Source organism: Felis catus, chromosome D3, assembly GCF_018350175.1.
Source record: "Felis catus isolate Fca126 chromosome D3, F.catus_Fca126_mat1.0, whole genome shotgun sequence".
NCBI lineage: Eukaryota > Metazoa > Chordata > Mammalia > Carnivora > Felidae > Felis > Felis catus.
This window is the reverse complement of record NC_058379.1, coordinates 41,158,528-41,185,767: the sequence shown is the minus strand read 5'-3', so window position 1 is coordinate 41,185,767 and position 27,240 is coordinate 41,158,528. Positions and strand designations below refer to the sequence as shown.

At 36.2% G+C, this 27,240-nt stretch overlaps 1 protein-coding gene across 2 annotated transcripts in view; it reads left to right on the top strand.

Annotated features, from left to right (window-relative positions):
* The window catches only part of SMCHD1 (structural maintenance of chromosomes flexible hinge domain containing 1), a 154,634-nt gene that overhangs the window by 79,736 nt on the left and 47,658 nt on the right, over nucleotides 1-27,240 (top strand). For both annotated transcript variants that reach the window (XM_003995046.6, XM_045041660.1), the window contains 5 exons: nucleotides 6,291-6,416; nucleotides 8,401-8,480; nucleotides 8,715-8,872; nucleotides 10,387-10,502; nucleotides 12,169-12,233. In XM_003995046.6, coding sequence (XP_003995095.3) covers nucleotides 6,291-6,416; nucleotides 8,401-8,480; nucleotides 8,715-8,872; nucleotides 10,387-10,502; nucleotides 12,169-12,233 — 545 coding nt within the window. The remainder of the gene's footprint in view (nucleotides 1-6,290; nucleotides 6,417-8,400; nucleotides 8,481-8,714; nucleotides 8,873-10,386; nucleotides 10,503-12,168; nucleotides 12,234-27,240) is intronic.

Sequence of the window (27,240 nt, the reverse complement as noted above, 5' to 3'; positions counted from 1 at the left end):
ATCTGTGGTCTAGTTTGAGATTGCTCTTTTTGGTTTGTGAATTTAAAATAGGTAAACAAGTGGTGACAGTGAGCTCTAAAATTTTTTTCTGTAATGTGTTGATTGAGTTTTACTGTAAAGCCAGTGCTTTTTTATTTGGGAGCATTTATACTACATAAGTAATACACTTTGTGTTTAATGAAGTCAGTAAAGGATTTGTTGGTTGATGACATTATGAAATAATTGTTTACCTTTGAGGTGGAAAAAATGTTAACATGTTCATCTTTTTATATGGATTTGTGTTGGGGAATGTCAAAAATAATGACAGTTTAACTCAAAAGATTTTTAGAAGATTAATTTGCAGATACCATAGAAATCCAGAAGCTTTAAAAAAAACTGATTTCTCATTATGTTAGAGAAATGGTTATATGTAGATAAGGCTGTAAAAGTAATCACTGAATGTCTGGTATTCCTAAAATTTCCTAATTCTGTTTTTAAAAAATTTATTTAAGCTCAAGTTAGTTAACAATACAGTGTAGTAATTCGTTTCAGGAGTAGAATCCAGTGATTCATCACTTACATACATATAACACCCAGTGCTCATCCCAGCAAGTGCCCTCCTTAATTCCCATCATCTGCTTAGCTGTCCCCTCACCCACCTCCCCTCCAGCAGCTCTCAGTTTGTGCTATGTATTTAAGAGTCTCTCATTGTTTGCCTCCCTCTCTTTTTTTTTTATCTTATTTTTCCTTCCCTTCCCCTGTGTTCATCTGTTTTGTTTCTTAAATTCCACGAGTGAAATCATGTGATATTTGTCTTTCTTTGAGTGACTTATTTCTCTTAGCCTAAGCCATGTTGTTTGTTGCAAATGGCAAGATTTCATTTTTTTTTTTTGACCACCAAGTAATAATTCCAGAGTGTATATATACCACATCATCTTATCCATTCATCAGTCAGTGGACATTTGGGCTCTTTCCAAACTTTGGCTATTGTTGATAGTGCTGCTATAAACATTGGAGTGCAGGTGCCCCTTAGAATCAGCATTTTTGTATCCTTTGAATAAATACCAAGTAGTGCAGTTGCTGGGTCACAGGGTAGTTGTATTTTTAATTTTTTGTTGAACCTTCGTACTGTTTTCCAGAGAGGCTGGATCAGTTTGCATTCCTGCTAACAGTGCCAAACTGTCCCCCTTTCTCCACATCCTCACCAACATCTGTTGTTTCCTGAGTTGTTTATTTTAGCCGTTCTGACAGGTGTGAGGTGGTATCTCATTGTGGTTTTGATTTGTAGTTCTGTGATGATGAGTGAGATTGAGCATCTTTTCATGTGTCTGTGTGCCATCTGGATGTCTTCTTGGGAAAAGTATCCATTCATGTCTTTGGCCCATTTTTTTCACTGGATTATTTGCTTTTTGGGGTGTTGAGTTGGGTAAGTTCTTTATAGATTTTAGATACTAGCCCTTTATCCAGCACATCATTTATAAATATCTTCTCCCATTCCATCAGTTGCTTTTTAGTTTTGTTGACTGTTTCCTTTGCTGTGCAGAAGCTTTTTATCTTGAGGAGGTCCCAGTAGCTCATTTTTGCTTCGGTTTCCCTTGCCTTTGGTGACGTGTCTAGTAAGAAGCTGCTCTGGCCGAGGTCAAAGAGGTTTTTGCCTGTTTTCTTCTCTAGGATTTTGATTATTTCCTGTCTCATATTTAGGTCTTTCACCCATTTTGGATTTATTTTGTATATGGTGTAAGAAAGTGGTCCAGTTTCATTTTTCATGTCGCTGTCCAGTTTTCCCAGCACCATTTGCTAAAGAGACTGTCTTTTTTCCATTGGATACTCTTTCCTGCTTTGTCAAAGATTAGTTAGCCTTACATTTGTGGGTTCCTTTCTGGGTTCTCTATTCTGTTCCATTGATCTGTATGTTTTTGTGCCAGTACCATACTGTCTTGATGATTACAGCTTTGTAATACAGCTCGAAGTCCGGAATTGTGATGCCTCCATCTTTGGTTTTCTTTTTCCAACATTACTTTGGCTGTTTGGAATTTTCTCTGGTTCCCTATAAGTTTTAGAATTATAGCTCTGTGAATCTAGCTCTGTGAAGAATGCTGGTGTTATTTTGATAGGGATTGCATTGAATGTGTAGATTACTTTAATCGACATTTAGCAATATTTGTTCTTCTGATCCTTGAGCGTGGAATGTTTTCCCATTTCTTTGTGTCTTCTTCAGTTTCTTACGTAAGCTTTCTGTAGTTTTCACTGTACAGATCCAAATCAACCTCTTTGGTTAGGTTGATTCTTAGGTATCTTATGGTTTTTGCTGCAGTTACAAATGGGATCAATTTCCTGATATCTCTTTCTGTTGCTTCATTATTGGTGTATAGAAATGCAGCCAATTTCTATTTCTTTGATTTTATATCCTGCAACTTTGCTAAATTCATGTATGAGCTCTAGCAGTTTTTTTGGTGGAGTTTTTAGGGTTTTCCATGTAGAGTAAGTATCTTGTCATCTTGGAAGAGTGAAAGTTTGACTTCTTCCTTGCCAATTTGTATGCCTTTTATTTATTTTGTTGTCTGACTGCTGAGGCTACGACTTCCAGTACTATGTTGAACAACAGTGGTGACAGTGGACATCCTTGTTGTGTTCCTGACCTTAGGGGGAAAGCGCTCAGTTTTTCCCCATTGAGGATGATAGTTAGCTGTGGGCCTTTCATATAAGGCCTTGTGATGTTGAGATATGTTCTGTCTATCCCACTTTCTTGAGGGTTTTTATCAAGAAAGGGTGCTGTATTTTGTCAGATGCATTTTCTTTCTTTCTTTCTTTTTTTTAATGTTTATTTATTATTAAGAGACAGACACAGAGCGTGAGCAGGGAAGGGGTAGAGAGAGGGGGAGACATAGAATCTGAAGTAGGCTCCAGGCTCTGAGCTGTCAGCACAGAGCCCGACACGGGGCTCAAACTCACAAACTGCGAGATCATGACCTGAGCTGAAGTCGGTTGCTTAACCAACTGAGCGACCCAGGCGCTCCTGTCAGATGCATTTTCTGTATCTATTGAGAGGATCATAGGTTTCTTATCCTTTATTTTATTAATGTTGTGTATCACGTTGTTGGATTTGTGAATATTGAACCAGTCCTGCAGCCCAGGAATAAATCCTATTTGATTATAATGAATAATTCTTTTTTTTTAATGTTTATTTTTGAGAGGGAGGGAGAGACTGAGCACAAGTGGGAGAGGGGCAGCGAGAGAGGGAGACACAGAATCACAAGCAGGCTCCAGGCTCTGAGCTGTTAGCACAGAGACTGACGCAGGGCTCGAACCCATGAACTGTGAGATCATGACCTGATTCGAAGTTGGATGCTTAACCAACTGAGCCACCCAGGCACCCCAACGAATAAATCTTTTAACATACTGTTGAATTTGATTTGCCTAGTATCTTCTTGAGAATTATTGCATCCAGGTTCATCAGGGATATTGGCCTATAACTTTCCTTTTTATTGGGGTCTTTGTTTTTGGAATCAAGGTAATGCTGGCTTCGTAGAATGAGTTTGGAAGCTTTCCTTCCGTTTCTATTTTCTGGAACAGTTTGAGAAGAATAGGTATTAACTCTGCTTTAAACATCTGATAGGATTCCCTTGGGAAGCCGTCTGGCCCAGGACTCTCTTTTTGTTGGGAGATTTTTGATAACTGATTCAGTTTCTTTGCTGGCTGTGGGCCTGTTCAAATTTTCTATTTCTTATCATTTGAATTTTGGTCGTGTGTGTCCATTTCTTCCAGATTGCCCAGTTTGTTGGCATAAAATTTTTCATAGTATTAACAACTGTTTGTATTTCTGTGGTGTTGGTTGTGATCTCTCCTCTTTCGTTACTGATTTTTATCTTTGTGGGTCCTGTCTTTTTGATACGTCTGGCTAGTGGTTTATCAATTTTATTTATTCTTTCAAAGAACTAGTCTTCAATTTCATTGATCTGTCTACTGGGTTTTTTTGTTTCTATATCATTTATTTCTGCTGTTATCTTTATTATTTTCCTTTTTCTGCTTGTTTTAGACTTTATTTGCTGCTGCTTTTGTAGCTCCTTTAGGCGTGAGGTTAGGTTGTGTATTTGAGACCATTCTTGCTTCTCGAGATAGGCCTGAATAGCAATGTACTTTCCTCTTAGGACTGCCTTTGCTGTATCCCACAGGGTTTCGACTGTCGTGTTTTCATTTTCATTGGCTTCCATGTATCTTTTTTTTAATCTCTTTTTCAATTTCCTGGTTAATCCGTTCATTCTTTAGTAAGATGTTCTTTAACCTCAGTGTATTTTTTCCTTTGGTTGATTTCAAGTTTCATAGCATTGTGATCTGAAAATACGCATGGTATGATCTTGATCTTTTTATATCTATCAAGGACTGATTTGTGTGACCCAGGATGTGATCTATTCTGGAGAATATTCCATATGCACTAGAGAAGAATATGTATTCTGCTGTTTTAGGATGAAATGTTCTGAATGTATCTGTTAGGTCCTAATTAATTCTTGACCCTACCTTCCCCCTAATAGGATCTGAAGTGGAAAAGGGGAACTAATTTAACACCTAACTGATAAATAGAAAAAAACGTATAAATGTTACATTAATATACACATATGTTCTTTCATTTAGTCTTAACATTATGCACTTTTTAACATTCTTATTTTATAAATGAGGAAACTGAAATCCTGAAACATTGTTACATTCCAATATTAGAAAGTGGTAGAGGTTTGTAATTATGAACATAAGATTTTGGATACTTCCTCCCCCCCCCCCCCCCCCGCCCCCTTTCTCTCAGACAACTCTGTGACTAACAGTTTAGGCTACAAGTCATTTATTAAAGAATATTCTTTAAAAGTAATTACTGTGTGATGGGTAGACAATGTGTTTAGGAATAAAGTACCATGATAATGTTTGCATTTGGAAACTGTCATTGATTTTTTTAAATTCAGGCTTTTAATAAACTTTGGCAGATGGAATATAGTCAACTATAGCCATGTAAAATTTGTGATCGTTAAACATTTTAACTAAACTAGTCTTAAAGTTCTTTTTTTAAGAAAAATTAAGTCCTATCCAAAACACATTAGTATTTTCCCCACTTTTAGCAACCTCCTAATTTGAACCAACTACCTCTAGTAAAGTGGGGCTTGGAGGAAGCAGAGGAAACATTATTAATAGGAAAGAGATGATAAATCAACTTTACTTTTTCACTAGTCAGTTCTCTCCAATCTTTTTTTCAGCTTTTAAAATATGATACATAAGATTGGAACTTCATCAGGTTTCTTGCTAGGCAGTGTGTTTCCTTTGATATGTTCAGTACAAATAGGTCAACAAGCAAATTCCCAGAATTACATAGCCGTTACATGGAGGAAAAAAACAAGCATTTTTGTATAGATTATCAGCAACTAGTCCTATTTATGTGTGTATGTTTGTATGTATTTTCTTTTTTTTAATTTAAATTTTATTTAGTTAACATACAGTACAATATTGGTTTCAGGAGTAAAATTCAGTGATTCATCACTTACATACAACACCCAGTGCTCATCATTAAGTGTCTTCGTTAAGTACCACTCTAGCCCATCTTCCACCCACCTCCCTCCGTCAACCCATATATATGTCTTTTCTCTATCATTAAGAGTCTCTTGTTTGTTTCCCTCTCTTTTCTAGTCCTGTTTAATGAGTGGTAGAAAGCTGTGTATTACTGCTTCATGTAAAGTGCCTGAGTGCTTGTCCTTGACAGAGGAGCTAAACCATAGACAGCCAATGCTAAATCTGAGAACCTAAGATAAGCTTTTAAGTAATTCCTTTTTTTTTTAAATGCTTCTTTATTTATTTTTGAGAAGGAGGAAGAGGGAGAGAGAGAGTGTGTGGGAGTTGCAGGAGGGAAATATAGAGGGAGAGAGAGAATCCCAAGCAGGCTCCACACTGTCAGCATAGAGCCCAGCATGGGGCTTGATCTCATGAACCATGAGATCATGACCTGAGCCAAAATCAATGGTCAGACGCTCAACCGACTGAGCCACCCAGATGCTCCCATTGAAGTCATTCTAATATGTAACTTTTAGGGATGTGTTAAAAGCCATAATGTCAAATGCTTTTTTTTTGAACTTTTATTATTATTAATTACTTCTATAAGATGATGATCACTGGTGACAATATAATTCACTTTCAGAAGTTTATTTTAATAGATGAAGAAGCCATTTGTGACTAGAACCAAGATAAATTAAGTGATCATTTAATAAGTGTACAAGTAGTAATTACATCATTTGGCACATATGCTTTAATGCTTTTGAAAATATTTATACCTGTTTTAGTCCATTCCAGTGATTAATGGAAGAGAATTACAGAATCCTCTCATTGTTCAACTTTGTGATCAGTGGGACAATCCAGCACCTGTACCACAGGTCAAAATAAGTCTTGTAAAAGCTAACAATTTAAAGGTAAGTTTTAAAACATCCTTACATAATTTTCGTCTACTTAAAATTTTGGGTTTCATTGTCATAATGTTATTAGATGTCATATTTTTAAAAACATAGTCTTACATAACCTTGATTATTGCTTAGTTTAAATCACCTTAAAGATTTTTCATAATTATTTTGAGGAACTAAACTTCATATCTTGCAAGCAATGTAATAAGGGGCAGTATTCTACAGTTATGATTCTTTCAATACTAGTATGTATTTGGATTTCAGATTAGAATGAATAGATGACACTGAGAAAGTGAGTAAAGGCAAATATAGTGGCCTACAATATGGGTTAAGGAATAGGCATTACTTGGGAAACTTAAGCTAAAGGTGATCAAAAAGCATCATGTGAGTACCTGTCCTCCATACCTTATGGAGTGCTACCAGGGCCTGGGCATAGCTGCTAGACTTATACTGAGTTATATTCTAGGATATGGGGCAAGCATGAGTATCGCCTTGTAATGTTTGGGGGCAAACATTGTGCTTAATACCAAGAAGTCCTAGATTAGGTACCACCTGTTTACACGAGCACTGGGATTGCCAGCTTCTTGGGTTCTAGTGGGAACTTGGGGTGCCTGGTACAGAGTTGGAGGCCCTCCTGTGAGGGGAAATGGGAGAAGCTGCTTGTCCCTTGCAAAGTTGTATTGTGACATAGTCCCTCCTAATGAAGTCAATTAATTTGTCCCAGTCAGGTTGTTACCAGGCAGCACAGAGACAATTCCTGGGGTTGTCTTCAGCCACTATCCTTCTATGAACATTTTATCATTTTAGTGGATAAAAACAGTTGAGATTATGTAAATTCAGTTGTCTTAAAAATAATCCATTAATTCAATAAGAACTCGTAACAGGTTTCTAGGACCTGACACGTTGATCTTAAAAGTCATATGGGAAATTAAAATGCCAAGAATGGCTTGGGATCCACATAGACTTATTTTCATAGTAAAATAGTCAGGGTCAGTCTTTCTGTTAAGAAAGACTGTGGTATTGCTGCTATACACCTGGAAGTAGAAGACATGCTTCTTGGGCTTAGCAACAAGAATTTAGGACCCAGATGGAAGAAATACTTTGAGAAAAATGAGTTGAGAGGTAAATGGATCAAAGGGTAAATGAGATAAGTAAAATAAAGGATTTTATTTTGTCATTTTGATTGTGCCTTCTCATTTTCGCCTATTGCTTTTTTGCATGTACCTACCATATTACCTAACTTTTAGGTTCCATTAAGCAGAAATGGACATCAGAGCTTAGGAAAGAGTCTGATATTCTGCTACAACAGTTTACAAATTCACTTTTGTTGTCAGTGTTTGCGTTTAGGAGAGTTAAACTGATTATTTTCTACCACAAATAAGAATATTAGTCTAGTTTCACAGAAGTATTTGTAGAAGGCTGAGAGATTCTTTTAACCAGTGATGAGTACCATTGATTTTTATTCATTGGAAAGTGAAAGCTTGGTTGTCACTAAGAAGGTAGTGTTGCAGCAGAGGTCTAAGGAACACGTCTGAGTAAACATGAAGAGAAAGATGAGTAACAATGGACATGTTATCTTGATGCCTTGACTTAAATGTATATTTATGGTATATTTATGTTTATTTCACCTGTGCCATTCCCCCACCCCACCTCCTCAGCCCCTATTTTGGAATGTACCTTCAGTGTTTGTATAACCAACCTTCACTTGAAATATCATTGCTGTTGAAGCAGTGAGCATTGAATTCTGCAACTTAGTAACTGAAATACACTAAATTATAGTTTAATTGATCAAGATGAGAAGTTGTCCTTTGGGTTAAGTAATTATATATTACATTATTTCTACTAGTTCAGATTAGGAAATCAAAGATTGTAGAAGTGTGTGTAAGTACAAATTTTAAAATAGTAATTGAGGAAACGAACATTGTAATAGGGGAAAAGAATTTGTTCTCTAAAATTGTCTAATTAACCGTTTTGTTTTGTTTTGTTTTGTTTTTAGCTTACTCCTTCAAACCAACAACATAAAACAGATGAAAGGGGCAGGGCTAATTTGGGAGTATTCAGTGTTTATGCCCCTAGGTAAGAACCAAAAGTTTGATAGTTATTAGTCATATAAAAATTGAGTTTTCTTATTCCTTGCCGAAGTTAAGAGTAATAATTAGCCTTCTATTTAGTGTTAGGTAGTAGATGGAACTGAACAGGAGTAGAGATGTTTTGTAAATGAGTTTAACTTTGTATAAGTTGTCTCAATTTTTAAGTTATAACTATAATGTAATTAGAACTCTTTGTCTCTCTTTTTCTCCCTCCTGTTAGAGGAGAACATGTGATGCAGGTTAGAGCCATTTATAACAAAAGTAACATAGAAGGACCTATAATTAAGTTAATGATTCTTCCGGACCCTGAAAAACCTATTCGTCTCAATATTAAATATGACAAAGATGCTTCCTTTTTAGCAGGGGGTATTTTCACTGGTGAGTAAGTCACAAATTTCAAATAGATTTGTAATGATAATTGCTTTTTACACTAGTGGAATAAATTATTCTAGATATTCAGCATGCTAAAAAACAAGCCTGCATAGCATTTTAAATGGCAAAGAAAATGTTTGATTTAACTATATCTTCTTTCATCTCTATTGTACATTCCCTTAATGGTCAAGAATGAACGGAAAGTTTGTACATAAGCTGAGAGCCTGTGGTAATGGAGTTTGTGTTTGTTCATTCACTGGATTGTGAAGTTCTGCAAAAGAAGGATCGCAAGAACTGTGGCAGTTCTATTAAATGGGTTGTAATGTCATCTTCAACCAAATAGAACCAGGATTGTTTAACTTAATTTGGATGAAAACATCAGAATTTATTATTAAAGCTATTTCAGAACAAAAAACATTTCCTAAATACCTGCGATGTCCAGACACTGTATTGGGCTCTTGGTTCCAATAATGAATACAACAATTGCCAATGAGTTCTGTCTACTGTAGAAAACACTTAAGTAAGCAGATAATTTCAGTGTAGTCTGGCAGTGTAGTCTTCCTATTTTCAATAGGAAATGGTATTTACTTTATATGGGTAATTTTCTTGAAGACTTTGTTTTCTTAAAGGGATGAATTCCTATACATAGTTATAAGCAGTAGAAACAAGCAGACCAAAAAGTTTAGATTATAAAATTAATAATTTTTAATAATTGTTACATATATACATAGCCTTTATACTCATAATTTTAAGTCTGTTTTAAGAGGTAAGACCTATTTCCTGTCATTAAAAAACTATATCCATCAGGGGTGCCTGGGTGGCTCAGTCGGTTGAGCATCCTACTCTTGGTTTCAGCTCAGGTTATGATCTCACAGTTTGTGGGTTCTAGCCCCACGTTAGTCTCTAAGCTGCTGGTGGGGAGCCTACTTGGGATTCATTCATTCACTCATTCATTTTCTCTCTCTCTCTCTCTCTCTCTCTCTCTCTCTCCATCTCTCCCCCCTTCTTCCCCTCCCCAACTCACATGCTTGTGCACACTTGCACTTTCTCTCTCTCTCCCTCCTTCCCTCCCTCCCTCTAAGTAAACAAAACTTTAAAAAATTATACCCATCATATGGGTGCCAAGTGAATAAAACCGTAAAATATACACTGAATTCTCAGAATACATAAAGCACATGGATTTATGACCAGTTGCCTTATTCTGTGTTGCTGAGTATCCACAGTCTAACCTTTTTGGTCTGCCTTCTAGCAAGGCAGATTGTGAAAATAAGGCAAAGGGTTAATAATAGTAAAGATGTATGTGTTAGATTTCTGGAAGAGATTTAGCATTAGAGTTGTCTGTCAGGATTAGTACATTTTTATAGACAGATTATTGGGGAATGCTGATTACAGAATGGTTTTGTTTTCTTCAGAATTTCATTATTAACATTTAAACAAAATGTACACTTTAAGACGTACGGTTATTTAACCAAATTCATTAAATGGACTAGGAAATAATTTTTTAATATTCACCATGACAGATTTTATGATTACTGTTATTTCTGAAGATGACAGTATCATCAAAAATATTAATCCAGCACGTATTTCCATGAAAATGTGGCAGCTGTCTAACAGTGGGAACCGACCACCAGCAAATGTAAGTTCTGGGGAAGCATTTTTAGAAGTTAAAATTAACTCTTACATTTAACTTAAATGTAATTTAATGCAAGAATGCAGTCTGTATATACTGAAGAACTACACATTAACCCACGTCATTACTTGAGATATGTATGTATATATGAGTATATTAGAATATGTTTCAAAATTAAGTGTTGATTCTTTTGAAAAAGAGTAGCCTACATTGTGATATTCCTTGAACTTTAAGATATCTTACACTTTAAAATTATCTAAAGGACAGGGACACCAGGGTGGCTCAGTCAGTTAAGCAGCCGACTTCGGCTCAGGTCATTATCTTGCAGTTTGTGAGTTCGAGCCCTGTGTCAGGCTCTGTGCTGACAGCTCGAAGCCTGGAGCCTGCTTTGGATTTTGTGTCTGTCTCTCTCTCCATCCGTCCCTACCTCCCTCCCTCTCCCTCTCTCTGTCTCCCTCCCTCCCTCCCTCCCTCTTCTTCTCTCTGTCTCTCTCTCTCTCTCTCTCTCAAAATTAAATAAACATTTAAAAAAATTCTTAAGGACAGTGGCACTGTTAAATACCACTAAGAGATAATATATAAAATGAGACAGTAAAGAGATGTGATGATATACTTACAGGGTACAGGAGGGAGGGTAGAGTGGTGAGAATAGTTGAGGGTCTAAGCAGCACAGTCCAATAGAAATATAATACAAGTCACACATAATATTTATATTTTTCTAGTGGATACATTAAAAGAGTAAAAAGAAAGAAGTAAAATTAATTTTAAAGTAGTTTTAACCTAACATCAAGTTACCATTTAAACATGTACTCAGTATTTAAAGTTTATTAATGAGATTTTACATTCTTTTATGTTACCAGTCTTTGAAATTTCATGTGTATTTTATGCTTACACCACTTTTCAGTTTGATCCAGATATATTTCAAGTGCTTAGTAGCCACATGGAGCTTTAACTAGGTTCCTTAATTTATACTGTCAGTCCCATCAGGCTGCTATTACCATGTCACCCCCACAGAGATCTTTTGTGTACCTTTTACATGGTATGTCACAGGGGCGCCTGGGTGGCTCAATCAGTTAAGCGTCCGACTTCAGCTGAGGTCATGATCTCACGGTTCATGGGTTCAAGCCCTGAGTCAGGCTCTGTGCTGACAGCTCAGAGGCTCGAGACTGCTTCAGATTCTGTGTCTCCCTCTGTCTATGCTCCTTCGCTGCTCACACTCTGTCTCTCTCTTTCTCTCTCAAAAATAAACATTAAAAAAAATTTTTTTTAATGGTTGTCCCCATGATTAATCTCATTATTGAATCTTAAATGCATTGTAGGGGCACCTCGGTGGCTCAGTCGGTTAAGCATCCGACTTTGGCTCGGGTTGTGATTTCATGGTTCGTGAGTTCAAGCCCCGCATTGGGCTCTGTGCTGACAGCTCGGAGCCTGGAGCCTGCTTCTGATTCTGTTTCCCTTTCTCTCTGCCCTTCCCCTGCTCATGCTCTGTCTCTCAAAAATAAATAAATGTAAAATTTGTTTTAATTTTAATGCATTGTAAAGGTATATATGTATAGCTGTGTGTGTATGTATTTATAAATCCAGATGTGATCTGTGTATTTGCGTTTAGTGGAAATATAAAGGTTTCATCCTGATTTATCCCTCCCCTCCTTCTCTCCTACTTCCTTTCTAGGCAGAAACATTTAGTTGTAATAAAATAAAAGATAATGACAAAGAAGATGGCTGCTTCTACTTCAGGTACTTCTCAAGTCATTTCATATTTTTATGCATAATTTGTTATAAAGTGATTTCAGCCTTGATGATTGTCTGGCTCAGCTGGGGAAAAAGTAATTTATGATTGAAAAGAAAATGCTGGTGTTTTAATTTTTCTCAGGAATTATTTTGAGAAAATAAGTATTTTGTTTGTAAGCTTTGTAAAATGGTTTGGGGAAGGATTGTTGTGATGGTTATATTAACTTTCAAAACTAGGATCAGAAAAATTTACAGTATGTTGCAAGAGCACTTTATAATATATACATTTCTATAGTTCAAAACTTAAAAGGTATGAAGTAAAATAGGTAACTGAACTAGTTTTGTTTTTGTTTTTTTGTTTTTTGTTTTTTTTTTACAGTTTTACTAAATTACTTTGGATTGAATTCACTTGAATTGTTGCTTTTGTTTTCTGGACCTCTGCTGTGAAATATGAAAATTGTTTGCTTTTTTTTTTTTTCCTCAAGTTAGTTAAAATACAGTGTACTCTTGGCTTCAGTAGCAGAATCCAGTGATTGATGACTTACATATAACACCCAGTGCTCATCCCAACAAGTGCCCTCCTTAATGTCCATCACCCATTTTCCCCACCCCTCACCCCCACACCCCCATTAAACCTCAGTTCTCTGTATTTAACAGTCTCTTATGGTTTGCCTCCCTCTCTGTTCATATCTTATTTTTGCTTCCCTTCCCCTATAATCATCTTTTAGTTTCTCCAGTTTACCTATGAGTGAAATCATGTGATATCTGTCTTTCTCTAACTTATTTCACTTAGCCTAATATCCTATGGTTCCATCCACATTGTTGCAAATGGCAAGATTTCATTTTTTTTTTCACCGAGTAGTATTCCATATACATATAGATAGATAGATAGATAGATAGATAGATAGATAGATAGATATGTTGATGGACATTTGGGCTTTTTCCATAATTTGGCTATTGTTGATAGTGCTGCTATAAACAGTGATGTTCATGTGCCCCTTTGAATCAGCATTTTTGTATCCTTTGAATAAATTCCTAGTACTGGAATTGCTGGGTCATAGGGTAGTTCTATTTAATTTTTTGAGGAACCTCCCCATGTTTTCCAGAGTGACTGCACCAGTTTACATTCCCACCAACAGTGCAAAAGTGTTCTCCTTTCTCCATATCTTGCCAACATCTGTTGTTTCCTGAGTTAATTTTAGCCATTCTGACAGGTGTCATTTGGTATCTCATTGTGGTTTTGATTTGTATTTCTCTGATAATGAGCAGTGTTGAGCATCTTTTCATATGTCTGTGTGCCATCTGGATGTCTTCTTTCGAAAAGCGTCTATTCCTGTCTTTTGCCCATTTCTTCACTGGATCATTTGTGGGTTTTTTGGATGTTGAGTTTGGTAAGTTCTTTATAGATTTTGGATACTAATCCTTTATCTGATACATCATTTCCAAATATCTTCTCCCATTCCATTGGTTGCCTTTTAATTTTGCTGATTGTTTCCTTTGCTGTGCAGAAGCCTTTTTATCTTGATGACATCTCAGTAGTTCATTTTTGCTTTTGTTTCCTTTGACTCTGGAGACCTGTCAATAAGAAATTGCTGCAGCTGAGGTCAGAGAGGTTGTTGCCTGTTTTCTCTTCTAGGATTTTGATTATTTCCTGTTTCACATTTAGGTCTTTCATCCATTTTGGATTTATTTTTGTATATGGTGTAAGAAAGTGGTCCATTTTCATTCTTTTGCATGTCGCTGTCCAGTTCTCCCAGCACCATTTACTAAAGAGACTGTCTTTTTTTTCCATTGAATATTCTTTCCTGCTTTGTCAAAGATTAGTTGGCCACATATTTGTGGGTCTGTTTCTGGGTTCTCTATTCCATTGATCTATGTGTCTGTTTTTGTGCCAATACCATAACTGTCCTTATGATTATAGCTTTGTAATACTAGTTAAAGTCTGGGTTTGTGATGCTTTCTGCTTTGGCTTTCTTTTTCAACATTACTTTGGCTATTCGGGGTCTTTTGTGGTTCCATACAAATTTTAGGATTGTTTGTTCTAGCTCTGAGAAGAATGCTGGTGTTATTTTGATAGGGATTGTATTGAATGTGTAGATGGCTTTGGATAGTATCAACATTTTAACGATATTTGTTCTTCTAATCCATGAGCATGGAATGTTTTTCCATTTCTTTGTGTCGTCTTCAATTTCTTTCTTAAGCTTTCTATTGTTTATTGCTAGGTATTTTACGTTTTTTGGTGCAATTGTAAATGGGATCAGTTACCTAATATAATCTCTCTTTCTCTTCATTATGGGTGTATAGAAATGCAACCGATTTCTGTACTTTGATTTAACATCCTGCGACTTTGCTGAATTCATGGATCAGCTCTAGCAGTTTTTTTGGTGGAGACTTTTGGGTTTTCCATGTAGACTAAGTATTGTGCCATCTTGGAAGAGTGAAAGTTTGACTTCTTCCTTTCCAATTTGTATGCCTTGTATTTCACTTTGTTGTCTGCTGAGGCTAGACTTCCAACACTATGCTAAACAACAGTGGTGACAGTGGACATCCCTGTTGTGTTCCTAATCTCAGGGGGAAAGCACTCTGTTGTTCCCATTGAGGATGATAATTAGCTGTGGGCCTTTCACATATGGCTTTTATGATGTTAAGTATGTTCCTTGTATCCCTACATTCTTGAGGGTTTTTGTCAAGAAAGGATGCTGTATTTTGTCAAATGCTTTTTCTGCATCTATTGAGAGGATCATACGGTTCTTATCCTTTATTAAGGTGCACGTTTTTGGATTTGTGAATATTGAACCCGCCCTGCAGCTCAGGAATAAATCCCATTTGATCATAGTAAATAATTCTTTTAATTTACTGTTGAATTCGATTTACTAGTAGCTTGTTGGGAATTTTTTAAAAACATTTTTAAATGTTTATTTTTGAGAGAGAGAGAGAGAGAGAGAGAGAGCATGAGTGGGGGAGGGGCAGAGTGAGAGGGTGACATAGAATCAGAAGCAGGCTCCAGGCTCTGAGCTGTCAGCACAGAGCCCAATGAAGGACTCAAACCCATGAACCACGAGATATGACCTGAGCTGAACTCTGATGCTTAACTGACTGAGCCACCCAGGTTCTCCTTGAGAATTTTTGCATACATGTTCCTCAGGGATGTTGGCGTGTAATTCTCCTTTTTATTAGGGTCTTTGTCTGGTTTTGGAATCAAGGTAATGCTGGCTTCATAGAGTGAGTTTGGAAGCTTTACTTCCATTTGTATTTTTAGAACAGTTTGAGAAGAATAAGTATTAACTCTGCTTTAAATGTCTGGTAGAATTCCCCTGGGAAGCATCTGGCCCAGGACTCTTACTTTTTGGGAGATTTTTGATAACTGATTCAATTTATTTTCTGGCTATGGGACTGTTCAAATTTTCTATTTCTTTCCATTTGCGTTTTGGTAGTGTGTGAGTGTTGCCATTTCTTCCAGATTGTTCAGTTTTTTGGCATAGAATTTTTCATAGTATTCTCTTATAATTGTTTGTATTTCTGTGGTATTGGTTGTGACTTCTCCTCTTACATTCATGATGTTATCTATTTGGGTCCTCTCTTCTCTTTTTGATAAGTCTGGCTAGTGGTTTATCAATTTTGTTTATTCTCTCAAAAAGTCAGCTTTTAGTTTCATTGATTCTGCTGGGGGGTTTTTATTTTTGTTTTTGTTGGATTCTATATTGTTTATTTCTGCTCTAATCTTTATTATTTCCCTTCTTTTGCCGGCTTTAGGCTCTATTTTTGTTCCTTTTCTAGCTCCTTTACGTGTAAGGTTAGGTTGTGTATTTGGGACCTTTCTTGCTTCTTAAGATAGGCCTGAATTGCAGTGTATTTTCCTCTTAAGAAGTGCTTTTCGGGGCGCCTGGGTGGCGCAGTCGGTTAAGCGTCCGACTTCAGCCAGGTCACGATCTCGCGGTCCGTGAGTTCGAGCCCCGCGTCGGGCTCTGGGTTGATGGCTCAGAGCCTGGAGCCTGTTTCCGATTCTGTGTCTCCTCTCTCTCTGCCCCTCCCCCGTTCATGCTCTGTCTCTCTCTGTCCCCCAAAAAATAAATAAACGTTGAAAAAAAAAAAAAAAAAAAGAAGTGCTTTTCTACGTCCCAAAGTGTTTGGACTGTTGTGTTTCATTTTCATTGGCTTCCATGTGTTTTTAAATTTCTTCTTTAATTTGCTTGTTAACCCATTCATTCTTTAGTTTTTTAACCTCTGTGTTTTTGGGGGCTTTACAAATTTTTTCTTGTGGTTGATTTCAAGTTTCATAGTGTGACCTGAAAATATGCATGGTATGATCTCAGTCTTTCTGTACCTGTTGAGAACTGTTTTGTGACCCAATATGTGATCTGTTTTGGAGAATGTTCCATGTGTACTTGAGAAGAGTGTGTTCTGAATGAAATGTTCTGAATATATCTGTTAAGTCCATCTGGTCCAATGTGTCCTTCAGAGCCATTGTTTCCTTGTTGATTTTCTGCCTAGATGATCTGTACATTGTTGTAAGTGGAGTATTAAAGTTCCCTATTGGGGCGCCTGGGTGGCGCAGTTGGTTAAGCGTCCGACTTCAGCCAGGTCACGATCTCGCGGTCCGTGAGTTCGAGCTCTGCGTCGGGCTCTGGGCTGATGGCTCAGAGCCTGGAGCCTGTTTCTGATTCTGTGTCTCCCTCTCTCTCTGCCCCTCCCCCGTTCATGCTCTGTCTCTCTCTGTCCCAAAAATAAATAAACGTTGAAAAAAAAAATTAAAAAAAAAAAAAAAGTTCCCTATTATCTATACATTTATTTATGTTTGTGATAGTTATATATTTGGGTGCTTTCATAGTGGGGGCATAAACATTTACAAATGTCAGCTCTTCTTGATGGGTAGACCCTTAATTATGATAGAGTGCCCTTTTTCATCTCTTGTTACAGTCTGTTTTAAAATCTAGTTTGGGGCTCCTGGGTGGCTCTTAGATGGTTCTCCATCCTCATTTTCAATCTTCAGGTGTCCTCATGCCTAAAATGAGTCTTGTAGGCAGCACGTAAATGGATCTCGTTTTCTTATCCATTCTGATATCCTGTGTCTTTTGATTGGGGCATTTAGTCCATTTATATTCACAGTGATTATTGAAAGATATGGATGTAGTGCTGTTGTATTATCTGTAGGTTTCATGTTTGTGGTGATGTCTCTGGTCCTTTGTAGTCTTTGCTGCTTTCCACTCACAGAATTCCCCTTAGGATCTCCTACAGGGCTGGTTTGGTGGTCATGAAATCCTTTAGTTTTTATCCGGGAAAGCCTTTATCTCTTCTATTTTGAATGACAGCCTTGCTGGATAAAGGATTCTTGACTGCATATTTTTCTTATTCAGCACATTGAATATTTTCTGGCACTCCCTTCCGGCCTGCCAAGTTTCACTGGACAAGTCTGCAACTACCCTTATGTGTCTGCCCTTGTAGGTTAAGGCCCATTTGTCCCTAGCTGCTTCCAGAATTCTCTCTTTATCTTTGTGTTTTGCCAGTTTCACTATATGTCATGGTGTTGACCTGTTTTTGTTGATTTTGAAGGGAGTTCTCTGTGTCTCTTGGATTTGGATGCTTGTTTCCTTCCCTGGATTAGGGAAGTTCTCGGCTATAATTTGTTCAAATAAAACTTCTGCCCCTTTCTCCTGCTCCTCTTCTGGAACTTCTATGATATGGATAGTGTTTTGTTCATGGAATCACTTAGCTCTCTAATTCTCTCTTGTGGTCTAGTAATTTCCTTTCCCTCTTTTTTTCAGCTTCATCTTTTTCCATACATTTATTTTCTATTTCACCTATTCTCTCTGCTGCTTCTGTCCTCACTGTCACTGTAGCTAGTTTATTTTGCATCTCATTTACAGTATTTCTTAATTCATCGTGACTATGTCTTAGTTGTTTGATCTCTGCAACAATAGATTCTCTACTGTCTTCTATGCTTTTTTCAAGCCCAGCTATTAATCTTATGGCTGTTATTCTAAAGTTTTGTTCAGATTCATTGTTTATATCTGTTTTGAACAATTCTGTGGCTGTCATTTCTTCTTGCTTTTTCTTTAAGAGAGAATTCTTTCCTTTCATCATTTTGGCTAAGTATGTGTCTTTTGTGTGTTTTAATAGCTTGTTATGTGTCCTGCACCTGCAAGTACTATATTAAAAAGGGGTCATACACTGTCCAGGGCCTGACCCTTCAGGAAGTGTTTCTGGTGTATGTTGCATGCTATCTGTTGTTGCATTTTGGCTGCTCTATCACACTGGTCAGTCCTCTGCAAACCCTTCCACCAGGTGTGCTTTTGATTTGTTTGTTGAAGTAACCCTAGAAAAAAAGGAAAAGAGTTAGTGGGGAAAGCCTGATCCCATGCAAAGAGAAAAATGGAAGGGGAGACTTTCTTTCTTTTTTTTCAATATATGAAATTTATTGTCAAATTGATTTCCATACAATACCCAGTGCTCATCCCAAAAGGTGCCCTCCTCTCCCTCCCACCCCCCCATCAACCCTCAGTTTGTTCTCAGTTTTTAAGAGTCTCTTATGCTTTGGCTCTGGGGAGACTTTCTGATGAGAAATCTGATCAGCTTACTGAGGATCCCTTGTATGTAATGATTCGCTTCTTTCTTGCTGCTCTCCATATTCTATTTTGTATTCTCTTTGTCTTTTGTAAGTTTGATGATAATGTGTCTTGGTGTGTGTATCTTTGAATCCATTTTATGCAGAATCTCTTGAGCATATTCTATATATATATATTTGTGTCTTTCATCAAACTTGTTAAGTTTTCAGCCATTCTTCAAAATATTCTCTCTTCCTCTGGTGAAAGAGAGGACACTTGCTAGTGTGCCAGTGGTCCCTTAGGTTCTGTTCACTTTTATTCAATCCTTTCAACTTTCTGTTCCTCAGACTCTAATATCCATTGTCTTCAAGTTCACTAATTCTTCTTCCTGCTCAAATCTGCCTTTGAATACCTGTAGTGAAATTTTCACTTCATTATTGTTCTAGCTCCAGAATTTGTTTTTGGTTTCTTGTTAGGTTTTCTATTTCTTTATCAATATTTCCATTTTATTCATACATCACTTTCTGAATTTTCTCCACATCTTTCTTCAGTTCTTTGAGCATCTGTAAGACAGGTGTTTTTTAAGTCCTTGTCTAGTATATTTGCCATCAGGTATTTTTCAGTAACATTTGTTTTTGTTTTTATTTTTTTCCCTTTGAATGGCCCATACTTTCTTGATTCTTTGCCTTGTGGTTTTTTTGGTTAAAACTAGACATTTGAAGCTAATAATGTGGTAGCTCTGGAATTCATATTCTTTGCTTCACCCGGGGTTTGCTGGGTTTTATTTTTGTTTATTTTTTCAGTTGTTACAGGCTGTTTGTCACAGATCGGTCTTAGGTGTATACTTAAAGTCTTGTCATGTCTTTTTCCGATTCTTTCCCTGGGCATGTGTGGTCACTTTCTAATTTTCCCCATATGTGCAGTTGTTTATGAATGTCCTTTAATGTCTGGTTCCCTAAAAGGGAAAAAGAAAGTGAAGAGAGGGAAAGAGTGCTGGCCCTTTAAGTCCCTTGGACATTACTTAAACTGGAGAATGAGGGGCTTGCAAAGTATGGGCTGGGGCAGGAACAATGGCTGTCTGCATTTTTGTCTGCTCCTCTGTGATCAGAGGGAGCAGAGCACAGATCCCCAGTATTTGGAGGGGTAGGGTCCTTTTTGCCCACGCTGGCTCCTAAAAGCTGTGTATAGACTGCTGTAAGGACATACATCTGCCTGCCATCGGGCTGGGAAGGGGGGAATGAGTAGTTACTTCTGTGCTAAGAGCTGAAATTGATTGAAATTCACTGTAATTTACTATCTTAGTCTTCAGTAACTTTGAGAGTTCCAAACTTACATCAGACCTATTCTGCTAGTACAGTTGTTTTCTGGAAGGGGAGACCAATTCCTGGTGCTTCCTTCTTCCCTTGTCTTTTCAAAATCCTGAGAAGGATTTGGAAAAGGTTTATTTTTAAAATTCCTTAACTCATCATCAGTAGAGTCAAAATTATTATTATATTAATATGTCCAAACTAACTGTATTGAAGGACCATTTAGTTTTTTTAAATCTTTCATAGACACTCCACTTTTGTTAAAGATCTTCTGACTGTGCACTTGTTGTAAAGGCAATGTTAGATTGCTGTATGTTTCTTTTTTAATTTTTTTTAATGTTTGTTTATTTTTGAGAGAGAGAGAGAGAGAGAGAGACAGACTGTGAGTAAGGGAGGGGCAGAGACAGAGAGACACAGAATCGGCAGCAGGCTCCAGGCTCTTGAGCTGTCAGCACAGAGTCCAATGCAAGGCTTGAACCCATGAACCGTGAGATCATGACCTGAGCTGAAGTCAGAAGCATAACCCACTGAGCCACCTAGGTGCCCCCTCCCTTTTAATGTATGTTTATTTTGAGAGAGAGAAGAAAGGGCTGAGAGAGGGGAAAAAAGAATCCCAAGCAGGCTCTGAGGTGTCAGCCTGGAGCATGATGAGGGGCTTGATCTCCTGAACTATGAGACCGTGACTTGAGCCAAAATCAGGAGTTGGCCACTTAACTGACTGAGCCACCCAGGTGCCCCTCTATGTTTCTAAATAGTCTTGAGTTTGCTTATTATGTTGTGACAAACAACAAAATATACCATCACTGTCTTTATCTTATACTGTGTAACTTTTCTTTAAGTCTTTAAGGTACACTCGTGTTATTGCATGGAACTCATTTAAACATCCAAGAAAGCACATACTGCCTTCTTTTCAGACTACTAAATTATCTTTTAGTGTATGAATCTATTAAAATATGTGGTAATTGGGCTATTTGTATTACAAAATATTTAAATAATTTGTTTTAATTGAATCTTATTTTAGCATTCCAGGGTATCAGAAGGAAAGTTTTAGTAATTCTTTTGAATATAGTCACACATTAAAAAAAAAAAAACTACATAGTTATAGTAATTGCACAACAATGGGAATGTACTAAATGCCAATCAATTGTACACTTAAAATGGTTGATTTTGTTTGAAATGAATTTCATCTCAATAAAAAGGAGTCTTAGCTATATAGGGGAATGGGCAAAATAGGGAAAAGTGATTAAAAGATGCAGACTTCCAGTTACAAAAACATGAGGATACAATCTATAATTTAGGAGGATGTAGTTAATATGTAGCAATATTGCATGGTAAGTGATGGTAGCAAGATTTATTGTGGTGGTGATTACTTCTACAAATACAGTTTATGCTAAACCTTTGCTTTCCTTCTGGGAATATGGAAGTTTTAGATGTACTAAGCAGAGGACCCTTAGGTGACCAGCCGCCAATAAAAAAATGGTTGCTGAGTCTCTAATAAGATTACTTTGGTTAACAGCATTTTGTGTGTGTTATCATAACTTGTTGCTGGGCAATTAAGCAAGTCCTTTGTGACTCCACTGCAAAAGAACCCTTGAAAGTTTGTGTATGTTCTCTCTTGGGTGTTGCCTATTCATCTTTTCCCTTTCCTGATACTGCTTTGTATCCTTTTACTGTAATAAATCATAGCTGTGAGTATGACTATTAACAGAGTCCTGTGAGTTCTCTTAATCATCAAACCTGGGGGTGGTCTTGGGAACACTAACTCTTTCCTTGTTTTGTTTTTAATTCATTTAAGCCTTCTCTTCACCCAATGTGTGGCTTGAACTCATGATCCTGAGATCAAGAGTTGCATGCTCTTCTGACTGAGCCAGCCAAGTGCCCCAACTTTGTCCGCTCTTTTTTATTATAATTTTGTACAGTTATTCTTGGAATTAATATTTTTAATGTATGAGGTATAAGTACAGGTCAGGTTTTTTTTTTTTTAATTTATGTATGAATAAATAGTTGTGTCTGTATTTTTTATTGAGATCATTGTTCCACTGTGCCATCTTTATTTTAAATCATATGTCCATATTTGTGTGCATCTGACTCCCTATTTTGATTTCTTCACCTGTTTGTCTATATTTTACCATACCGTACTTCTTGATAAGTTTGATATCTTATAGAACAAGCCCTGTAACTTTGTTCTTTTTGAATATCTTGGCCCTTAATTTTCCATATAAATTTCAGAATCATATTACCAAGTTCAAATGCCAAATACAATTTTAATAACAAAAGCTGTTGGGGTTTTTTTGGTAGAAATTTGGGAACATCTTGCAGTCTACTAATATGTCATATTCCTCTGTTTTTTCTTTAGTTTCTCTGTATCATTTTGCACTATTTTAAATCAAAGTGTCCTACATCTTTACTTAGATGAATACCTAAATAGGTGATTTTTTTTCAGTTTTATTGAGATATAATTAACACATAGCATTGTATTAGTTTAAGGTATATAACACTGATTCAAGATAGATATATATCTCCACCCAAATGTTTCCCATGGTAGTTCGGTTAACATGCATTACCTTAAATAACTACAAAGTTTTTTTCTTGTGGTGGAAACTTTTAAGATTTACTCTCTTAGCAACTTTCAAATATACGCTACAGTATTGTTAACTATAGCCACCATGCTACATATTTCTTCCCAAGGATTTACTTATCTTTTAACTGAAACTTTGTGCCTTTTGACCACCTTGATCCATTTCCTCCATCTCCCAGCTCCTACCTTTGGCAACAACCAATCTGTTCTTTGTATCTACGAGTTTGAGTTTTTTAGATTCTACATATAAGTGAAATAATAGAGTATATGTAATTGTCTGATTTATTTCATTTCGCATAATGTCTAGATAAAGATCATTGATATTTTGGATGCTATTGTAAACAACATCCTTTAACGTTTTTTACGTTTGTTGTTGGTTACAGAAATCCAGTTCACTTGTGTTTATTGACATTGTAGCCAACATCTCTCCTCACTTCCTTAATCTCCAGTTTTGTTTATAGATTCTTTGGGATTTCAGAATAGATGCACATCAACGCCTGTGAATAATGATAGGTTTATTACTTTTCAGTCATTGTGCATTTTCTTTTTCTTGCCATATTTAACTGGCTTGGACTTACAGTAAAATTTTAGATATGATGAGCGTGGTCATTCTAATTCATCCCCAGTTCCTAATTTCGTTGGTAGATATATTTATCAGTCTGTTCATTTCTAATCATTAGTAAGAGAATTTCTATTTATTATGGATTGACATTAGATTTTATCATCTATTGAGGTAATATGTGATATTTTTCCTTTCGTTTTTAATGTGCTGAATTTTACAGAACATTAATTTTCTGAATGTTCATTCAGCCAGTCTTGTATCACTGGAGTAAATCCATTTTCATCATGATGCATAACCTCCTTTATGTATTGACCGTTTTGTTTTGCTAATATTTGATTGGAATTTTTTCATCTACGTTAATGAGTCAGGGTTGCCTACGCTTTCTTAAACGTTCTTTTTAGGTTTAGTATCTAGGTCATGAATGCCTCACTAAAGTAACAGGGAGAAGTGGGCCCTAAGTCTTGGTTTATTTTCTGGATCTTGTGTGAGAGTCATTATTTCTTCCTTAAATGTTTGGTAGATTTCATTAGTGTAGACATCTGTGCCTACAGAGCCTACTATGTCTACATAGCGTAGACATCTAGTTTTGGGGAGGAAGGTTGTAGTATGGATTCAGTTTCTTCAAATTCAGCAGTTATATGAGTATTTGTATTTCCTTGTTGTCTTTGGTCAGTTTTGGTAACTTACAGTTTTCAATTTGTCATTCTTTATGTTAATTTAAAAATTCATTCATAATTTAATTTTAATGCCTGTAGGGATCTATAGTGATCTCCCATTGTTCACATTATTTTTTGTTACTCAGCTAATCTTACCAGGAGATGTAAATATTGTAGGTGTTTTTGAAGAACCAACTTTTGCCTTTTTAAAACTTCTTAGGATTGCTGCTTAACATGCTTATTTTCAGCCTGTATATACACATATGTGACTATAAATACTTATGTTTAAATATATGTGTTTATACATGTAGAGGTATAAATTTTGCAAGTTTTTTTACATTGTATTTTCATAATTATTTGGATCAAGATATTTTCTAATTTCGATTGTGATTTCATCTTCTACCCATGGCTATTCTTTAGAAGTATATTGTTTAATTTCTGAGTTTGGGGATTTTCTTATTCTTTTTCTGTTGCTGATTTCTGGCCTAATTCCACTGTAATCAGAGAGCCTACCTTATATAATTTCATTTCTTTGAAACTAATTGGTAATTGTTTTTGTAGTATGTGCATATGGTCAATTTTGGTAAATATGTACACTAGAAAATAATAAACACTGCATGTGAAGTACAGTGTTATGTTCATTAATTCAAAATTTGGTAATCCTTGTGTTTCATTTTTCTACATTTAATTTTTTTCTATATTTTTAATTTTTCTATATACAGTAAAACCTGGGATTGCAAGTAACTTTTTTGGAGAGTGTTCTGCAAGACAAGCAAACATTTCTGATAAGTTTTAACTTGATAAACAGGTGATGTTTTGCAATACAAGTAGTAACGGTGATGCCTAATGATTACAACTGAGCCAATGGTTCTTGAAATTTGCTTTTGATATATGAGTGCTTTGGATTGCAAGCATGTTTCTGGAATGAATTATGTTCACAAAGCAAGGTTTTACTGTATATATATTTTTAAATGTTTATTTTGATAGAGCGCGAGTGGGGGAGGAACAGAGAGAGAGAGGAAAGAGAGAGAATCCTGAGCAGGCTCCTTGCTGTCAGTATAGAACCCAACACAGGGCTTGATCTCACAAACTGTGAGATCATGACCTGAGCCGAAATCAAGGGTCGGTCGCTTAACCAACTGAGTCCCCCAGGCACCCCTGTATAGGTGTATTTTTTAAGCAGTGTTGCAAATCTCCCATTATGAGTACGGAATTACTTTGCCTCCTAGTTCTGTTAGTGTTCACACATTTTATTAGGCTGTGTTAATATTTACATACAGATTTACATTATTATGTTTTTTTGGCCAATTGAATTGGCTAACATTACGTGAAGTATTCACCTTTTTTCTCTAGTGATGCTTTTTGCTTGGAAATCTACTTTGATAACAGTATACCAACTTTCCATATAAGTCATCTGCAAAAGCCACCTTAGGGATCATGAAAGTTTTTGGATAAATATCTTTTTTCGTTACTTTTGTATCTTTATATTTTAAGTGATCTTTTATAGATGGCATTATAGTTATTTTTTAAAATAATCTTTTAAATGAAAAGTTTAGATCTTACAAATAATAACTGAAAGCACTTGCTTTTGACTCAACCTGTTTATTTGATCCTCCTACTCTTTGTTCCTTTTTCTTTAGAATTTATTGTTTTTAGTTATTGTTTTTTCTCATTAACTTCGTAGTTATACGATCTTACTATTCTGTAAGTGGGTTTTTTAAAAGAGATTTCAGCATGCATAGTTGGCATCCTATAGGAATGTGTGACGACACTTTGCATTTTTTGCCCTCTCTTTGGCCTGCATGGATCTTAGAACACTTAAACACCATTTCTCTCAACTTAAATGCCTTCATTATTGTATATGTCAAGCCTATGAATACATTATTGGTTTATATAGTGTTCATTTAGATTTACTAACTCATTTATTCTGTTAATCTTCCACTCAGGTTTTGCATCTGAGGAAGTTCCTTTAGTATTTCCTCTAGTGTACATCTGCTGGCGATGAATTGTCTCTTTTTTACCTGAAAATATATTTACTCCGCCTTCATACTAGATGAGTATTTTTCTTAGAAATGATATTCTAGATTGGCAGTTCTTTCTTGCAGTACTTTCAAGACAGCCTTCACTGTCCTGTTGTTTACGTTGAGGAGTTAAGCTGTCAGCCTTATTTTTATCTTGAAAAGTAATCATTTCCACTCTTCTTTGGTTGCTTTAAGTTTGGTTTTCAACAATTTTACTATGACATGCCTATTCATGGATTTCTTTTTATTTATTCTACTTAATTTTTCAAACTCAAAGACCATAAAATCAAAGCCTATAAAAACTATCAGCCATTTCATCAAATATGGCTTCTGTTCATTCTTTCCTTCTTCTTTTTCTGGCATATTAGTCCTTACATCATTCTCAGTCGTTCATCCTCTTTTCTCTATTTGCCACTCTTTTTTTTGTCTCCCTTCATTCTAGATATTTTTTTCTGAAATACCTTCAGTGTATCCAGTTTGCTATTAAACCCATCTTTGAATAAACAATTTCTGTTTGGCATTATGAGTTTAGTTTTGTTTTTGCTTTTTAAAGTCCAGTTCTATGTTGGAATTCCCAGTCTTGTCTTTTATTACCCTAAGAAGCAGTAACCAGAGTTTATTAAAAGTCTGTCTCAAGTTCCTTTTGGTCTGTTTCAGTGGTCTTTTGCTTCTGTTGGTTTTCATTCTAGTTTTCTTGCCTCTTTATGTACCTGTTTTTTATTGTTTACCATACATTTTGTTTATGAATATTTATGGAAATAATTTGAAGTGTCAGGCATTTTCTTTCTCCAGGTTGGGTTTACATTTGCTTCTGTTATTTGGGCCAGTAGCAGTCTTTTTATCACTTAAGTCCACATTCAGAGATTGACATGATTCAAAGCTGAGTTGTTTTTCCCTTGGAAGCCTATCTGACTAGGTTCACCTCTATGCCTAGGATGTGTTCCCAGGATTGATTAAACCAGCCTTAAATGTGAAACTCCCTTCCCAGGATCTCCATGCTATCTTATATCCTGTTGAGTTATTTTTCACTTTTGTTATCTCTTTAACATCTTCAAGCAAATGCCTTTTAAAATACACTTGTTTAAATATCAAGACATGGATCTAGAGAGTATAATGCTAAGTGAAATAAGTCAAAGAAAGACAAATACCATATGATTTCACTCATATGTGGAATTTAAGAAACAGAACAAATGAAGAAAAGGGGGAAAAGGGTCAAACAAAAAAACAGACCTTTAAGCATAGAGAACAAACAGGTGGTTACCAGAGGGGAGGCAGGTGGGGAGTATGGGTGAAATAGTTAAAGGGGATTAAGAGTACACTAACCATGATGAGCACTGAGTAATGTGT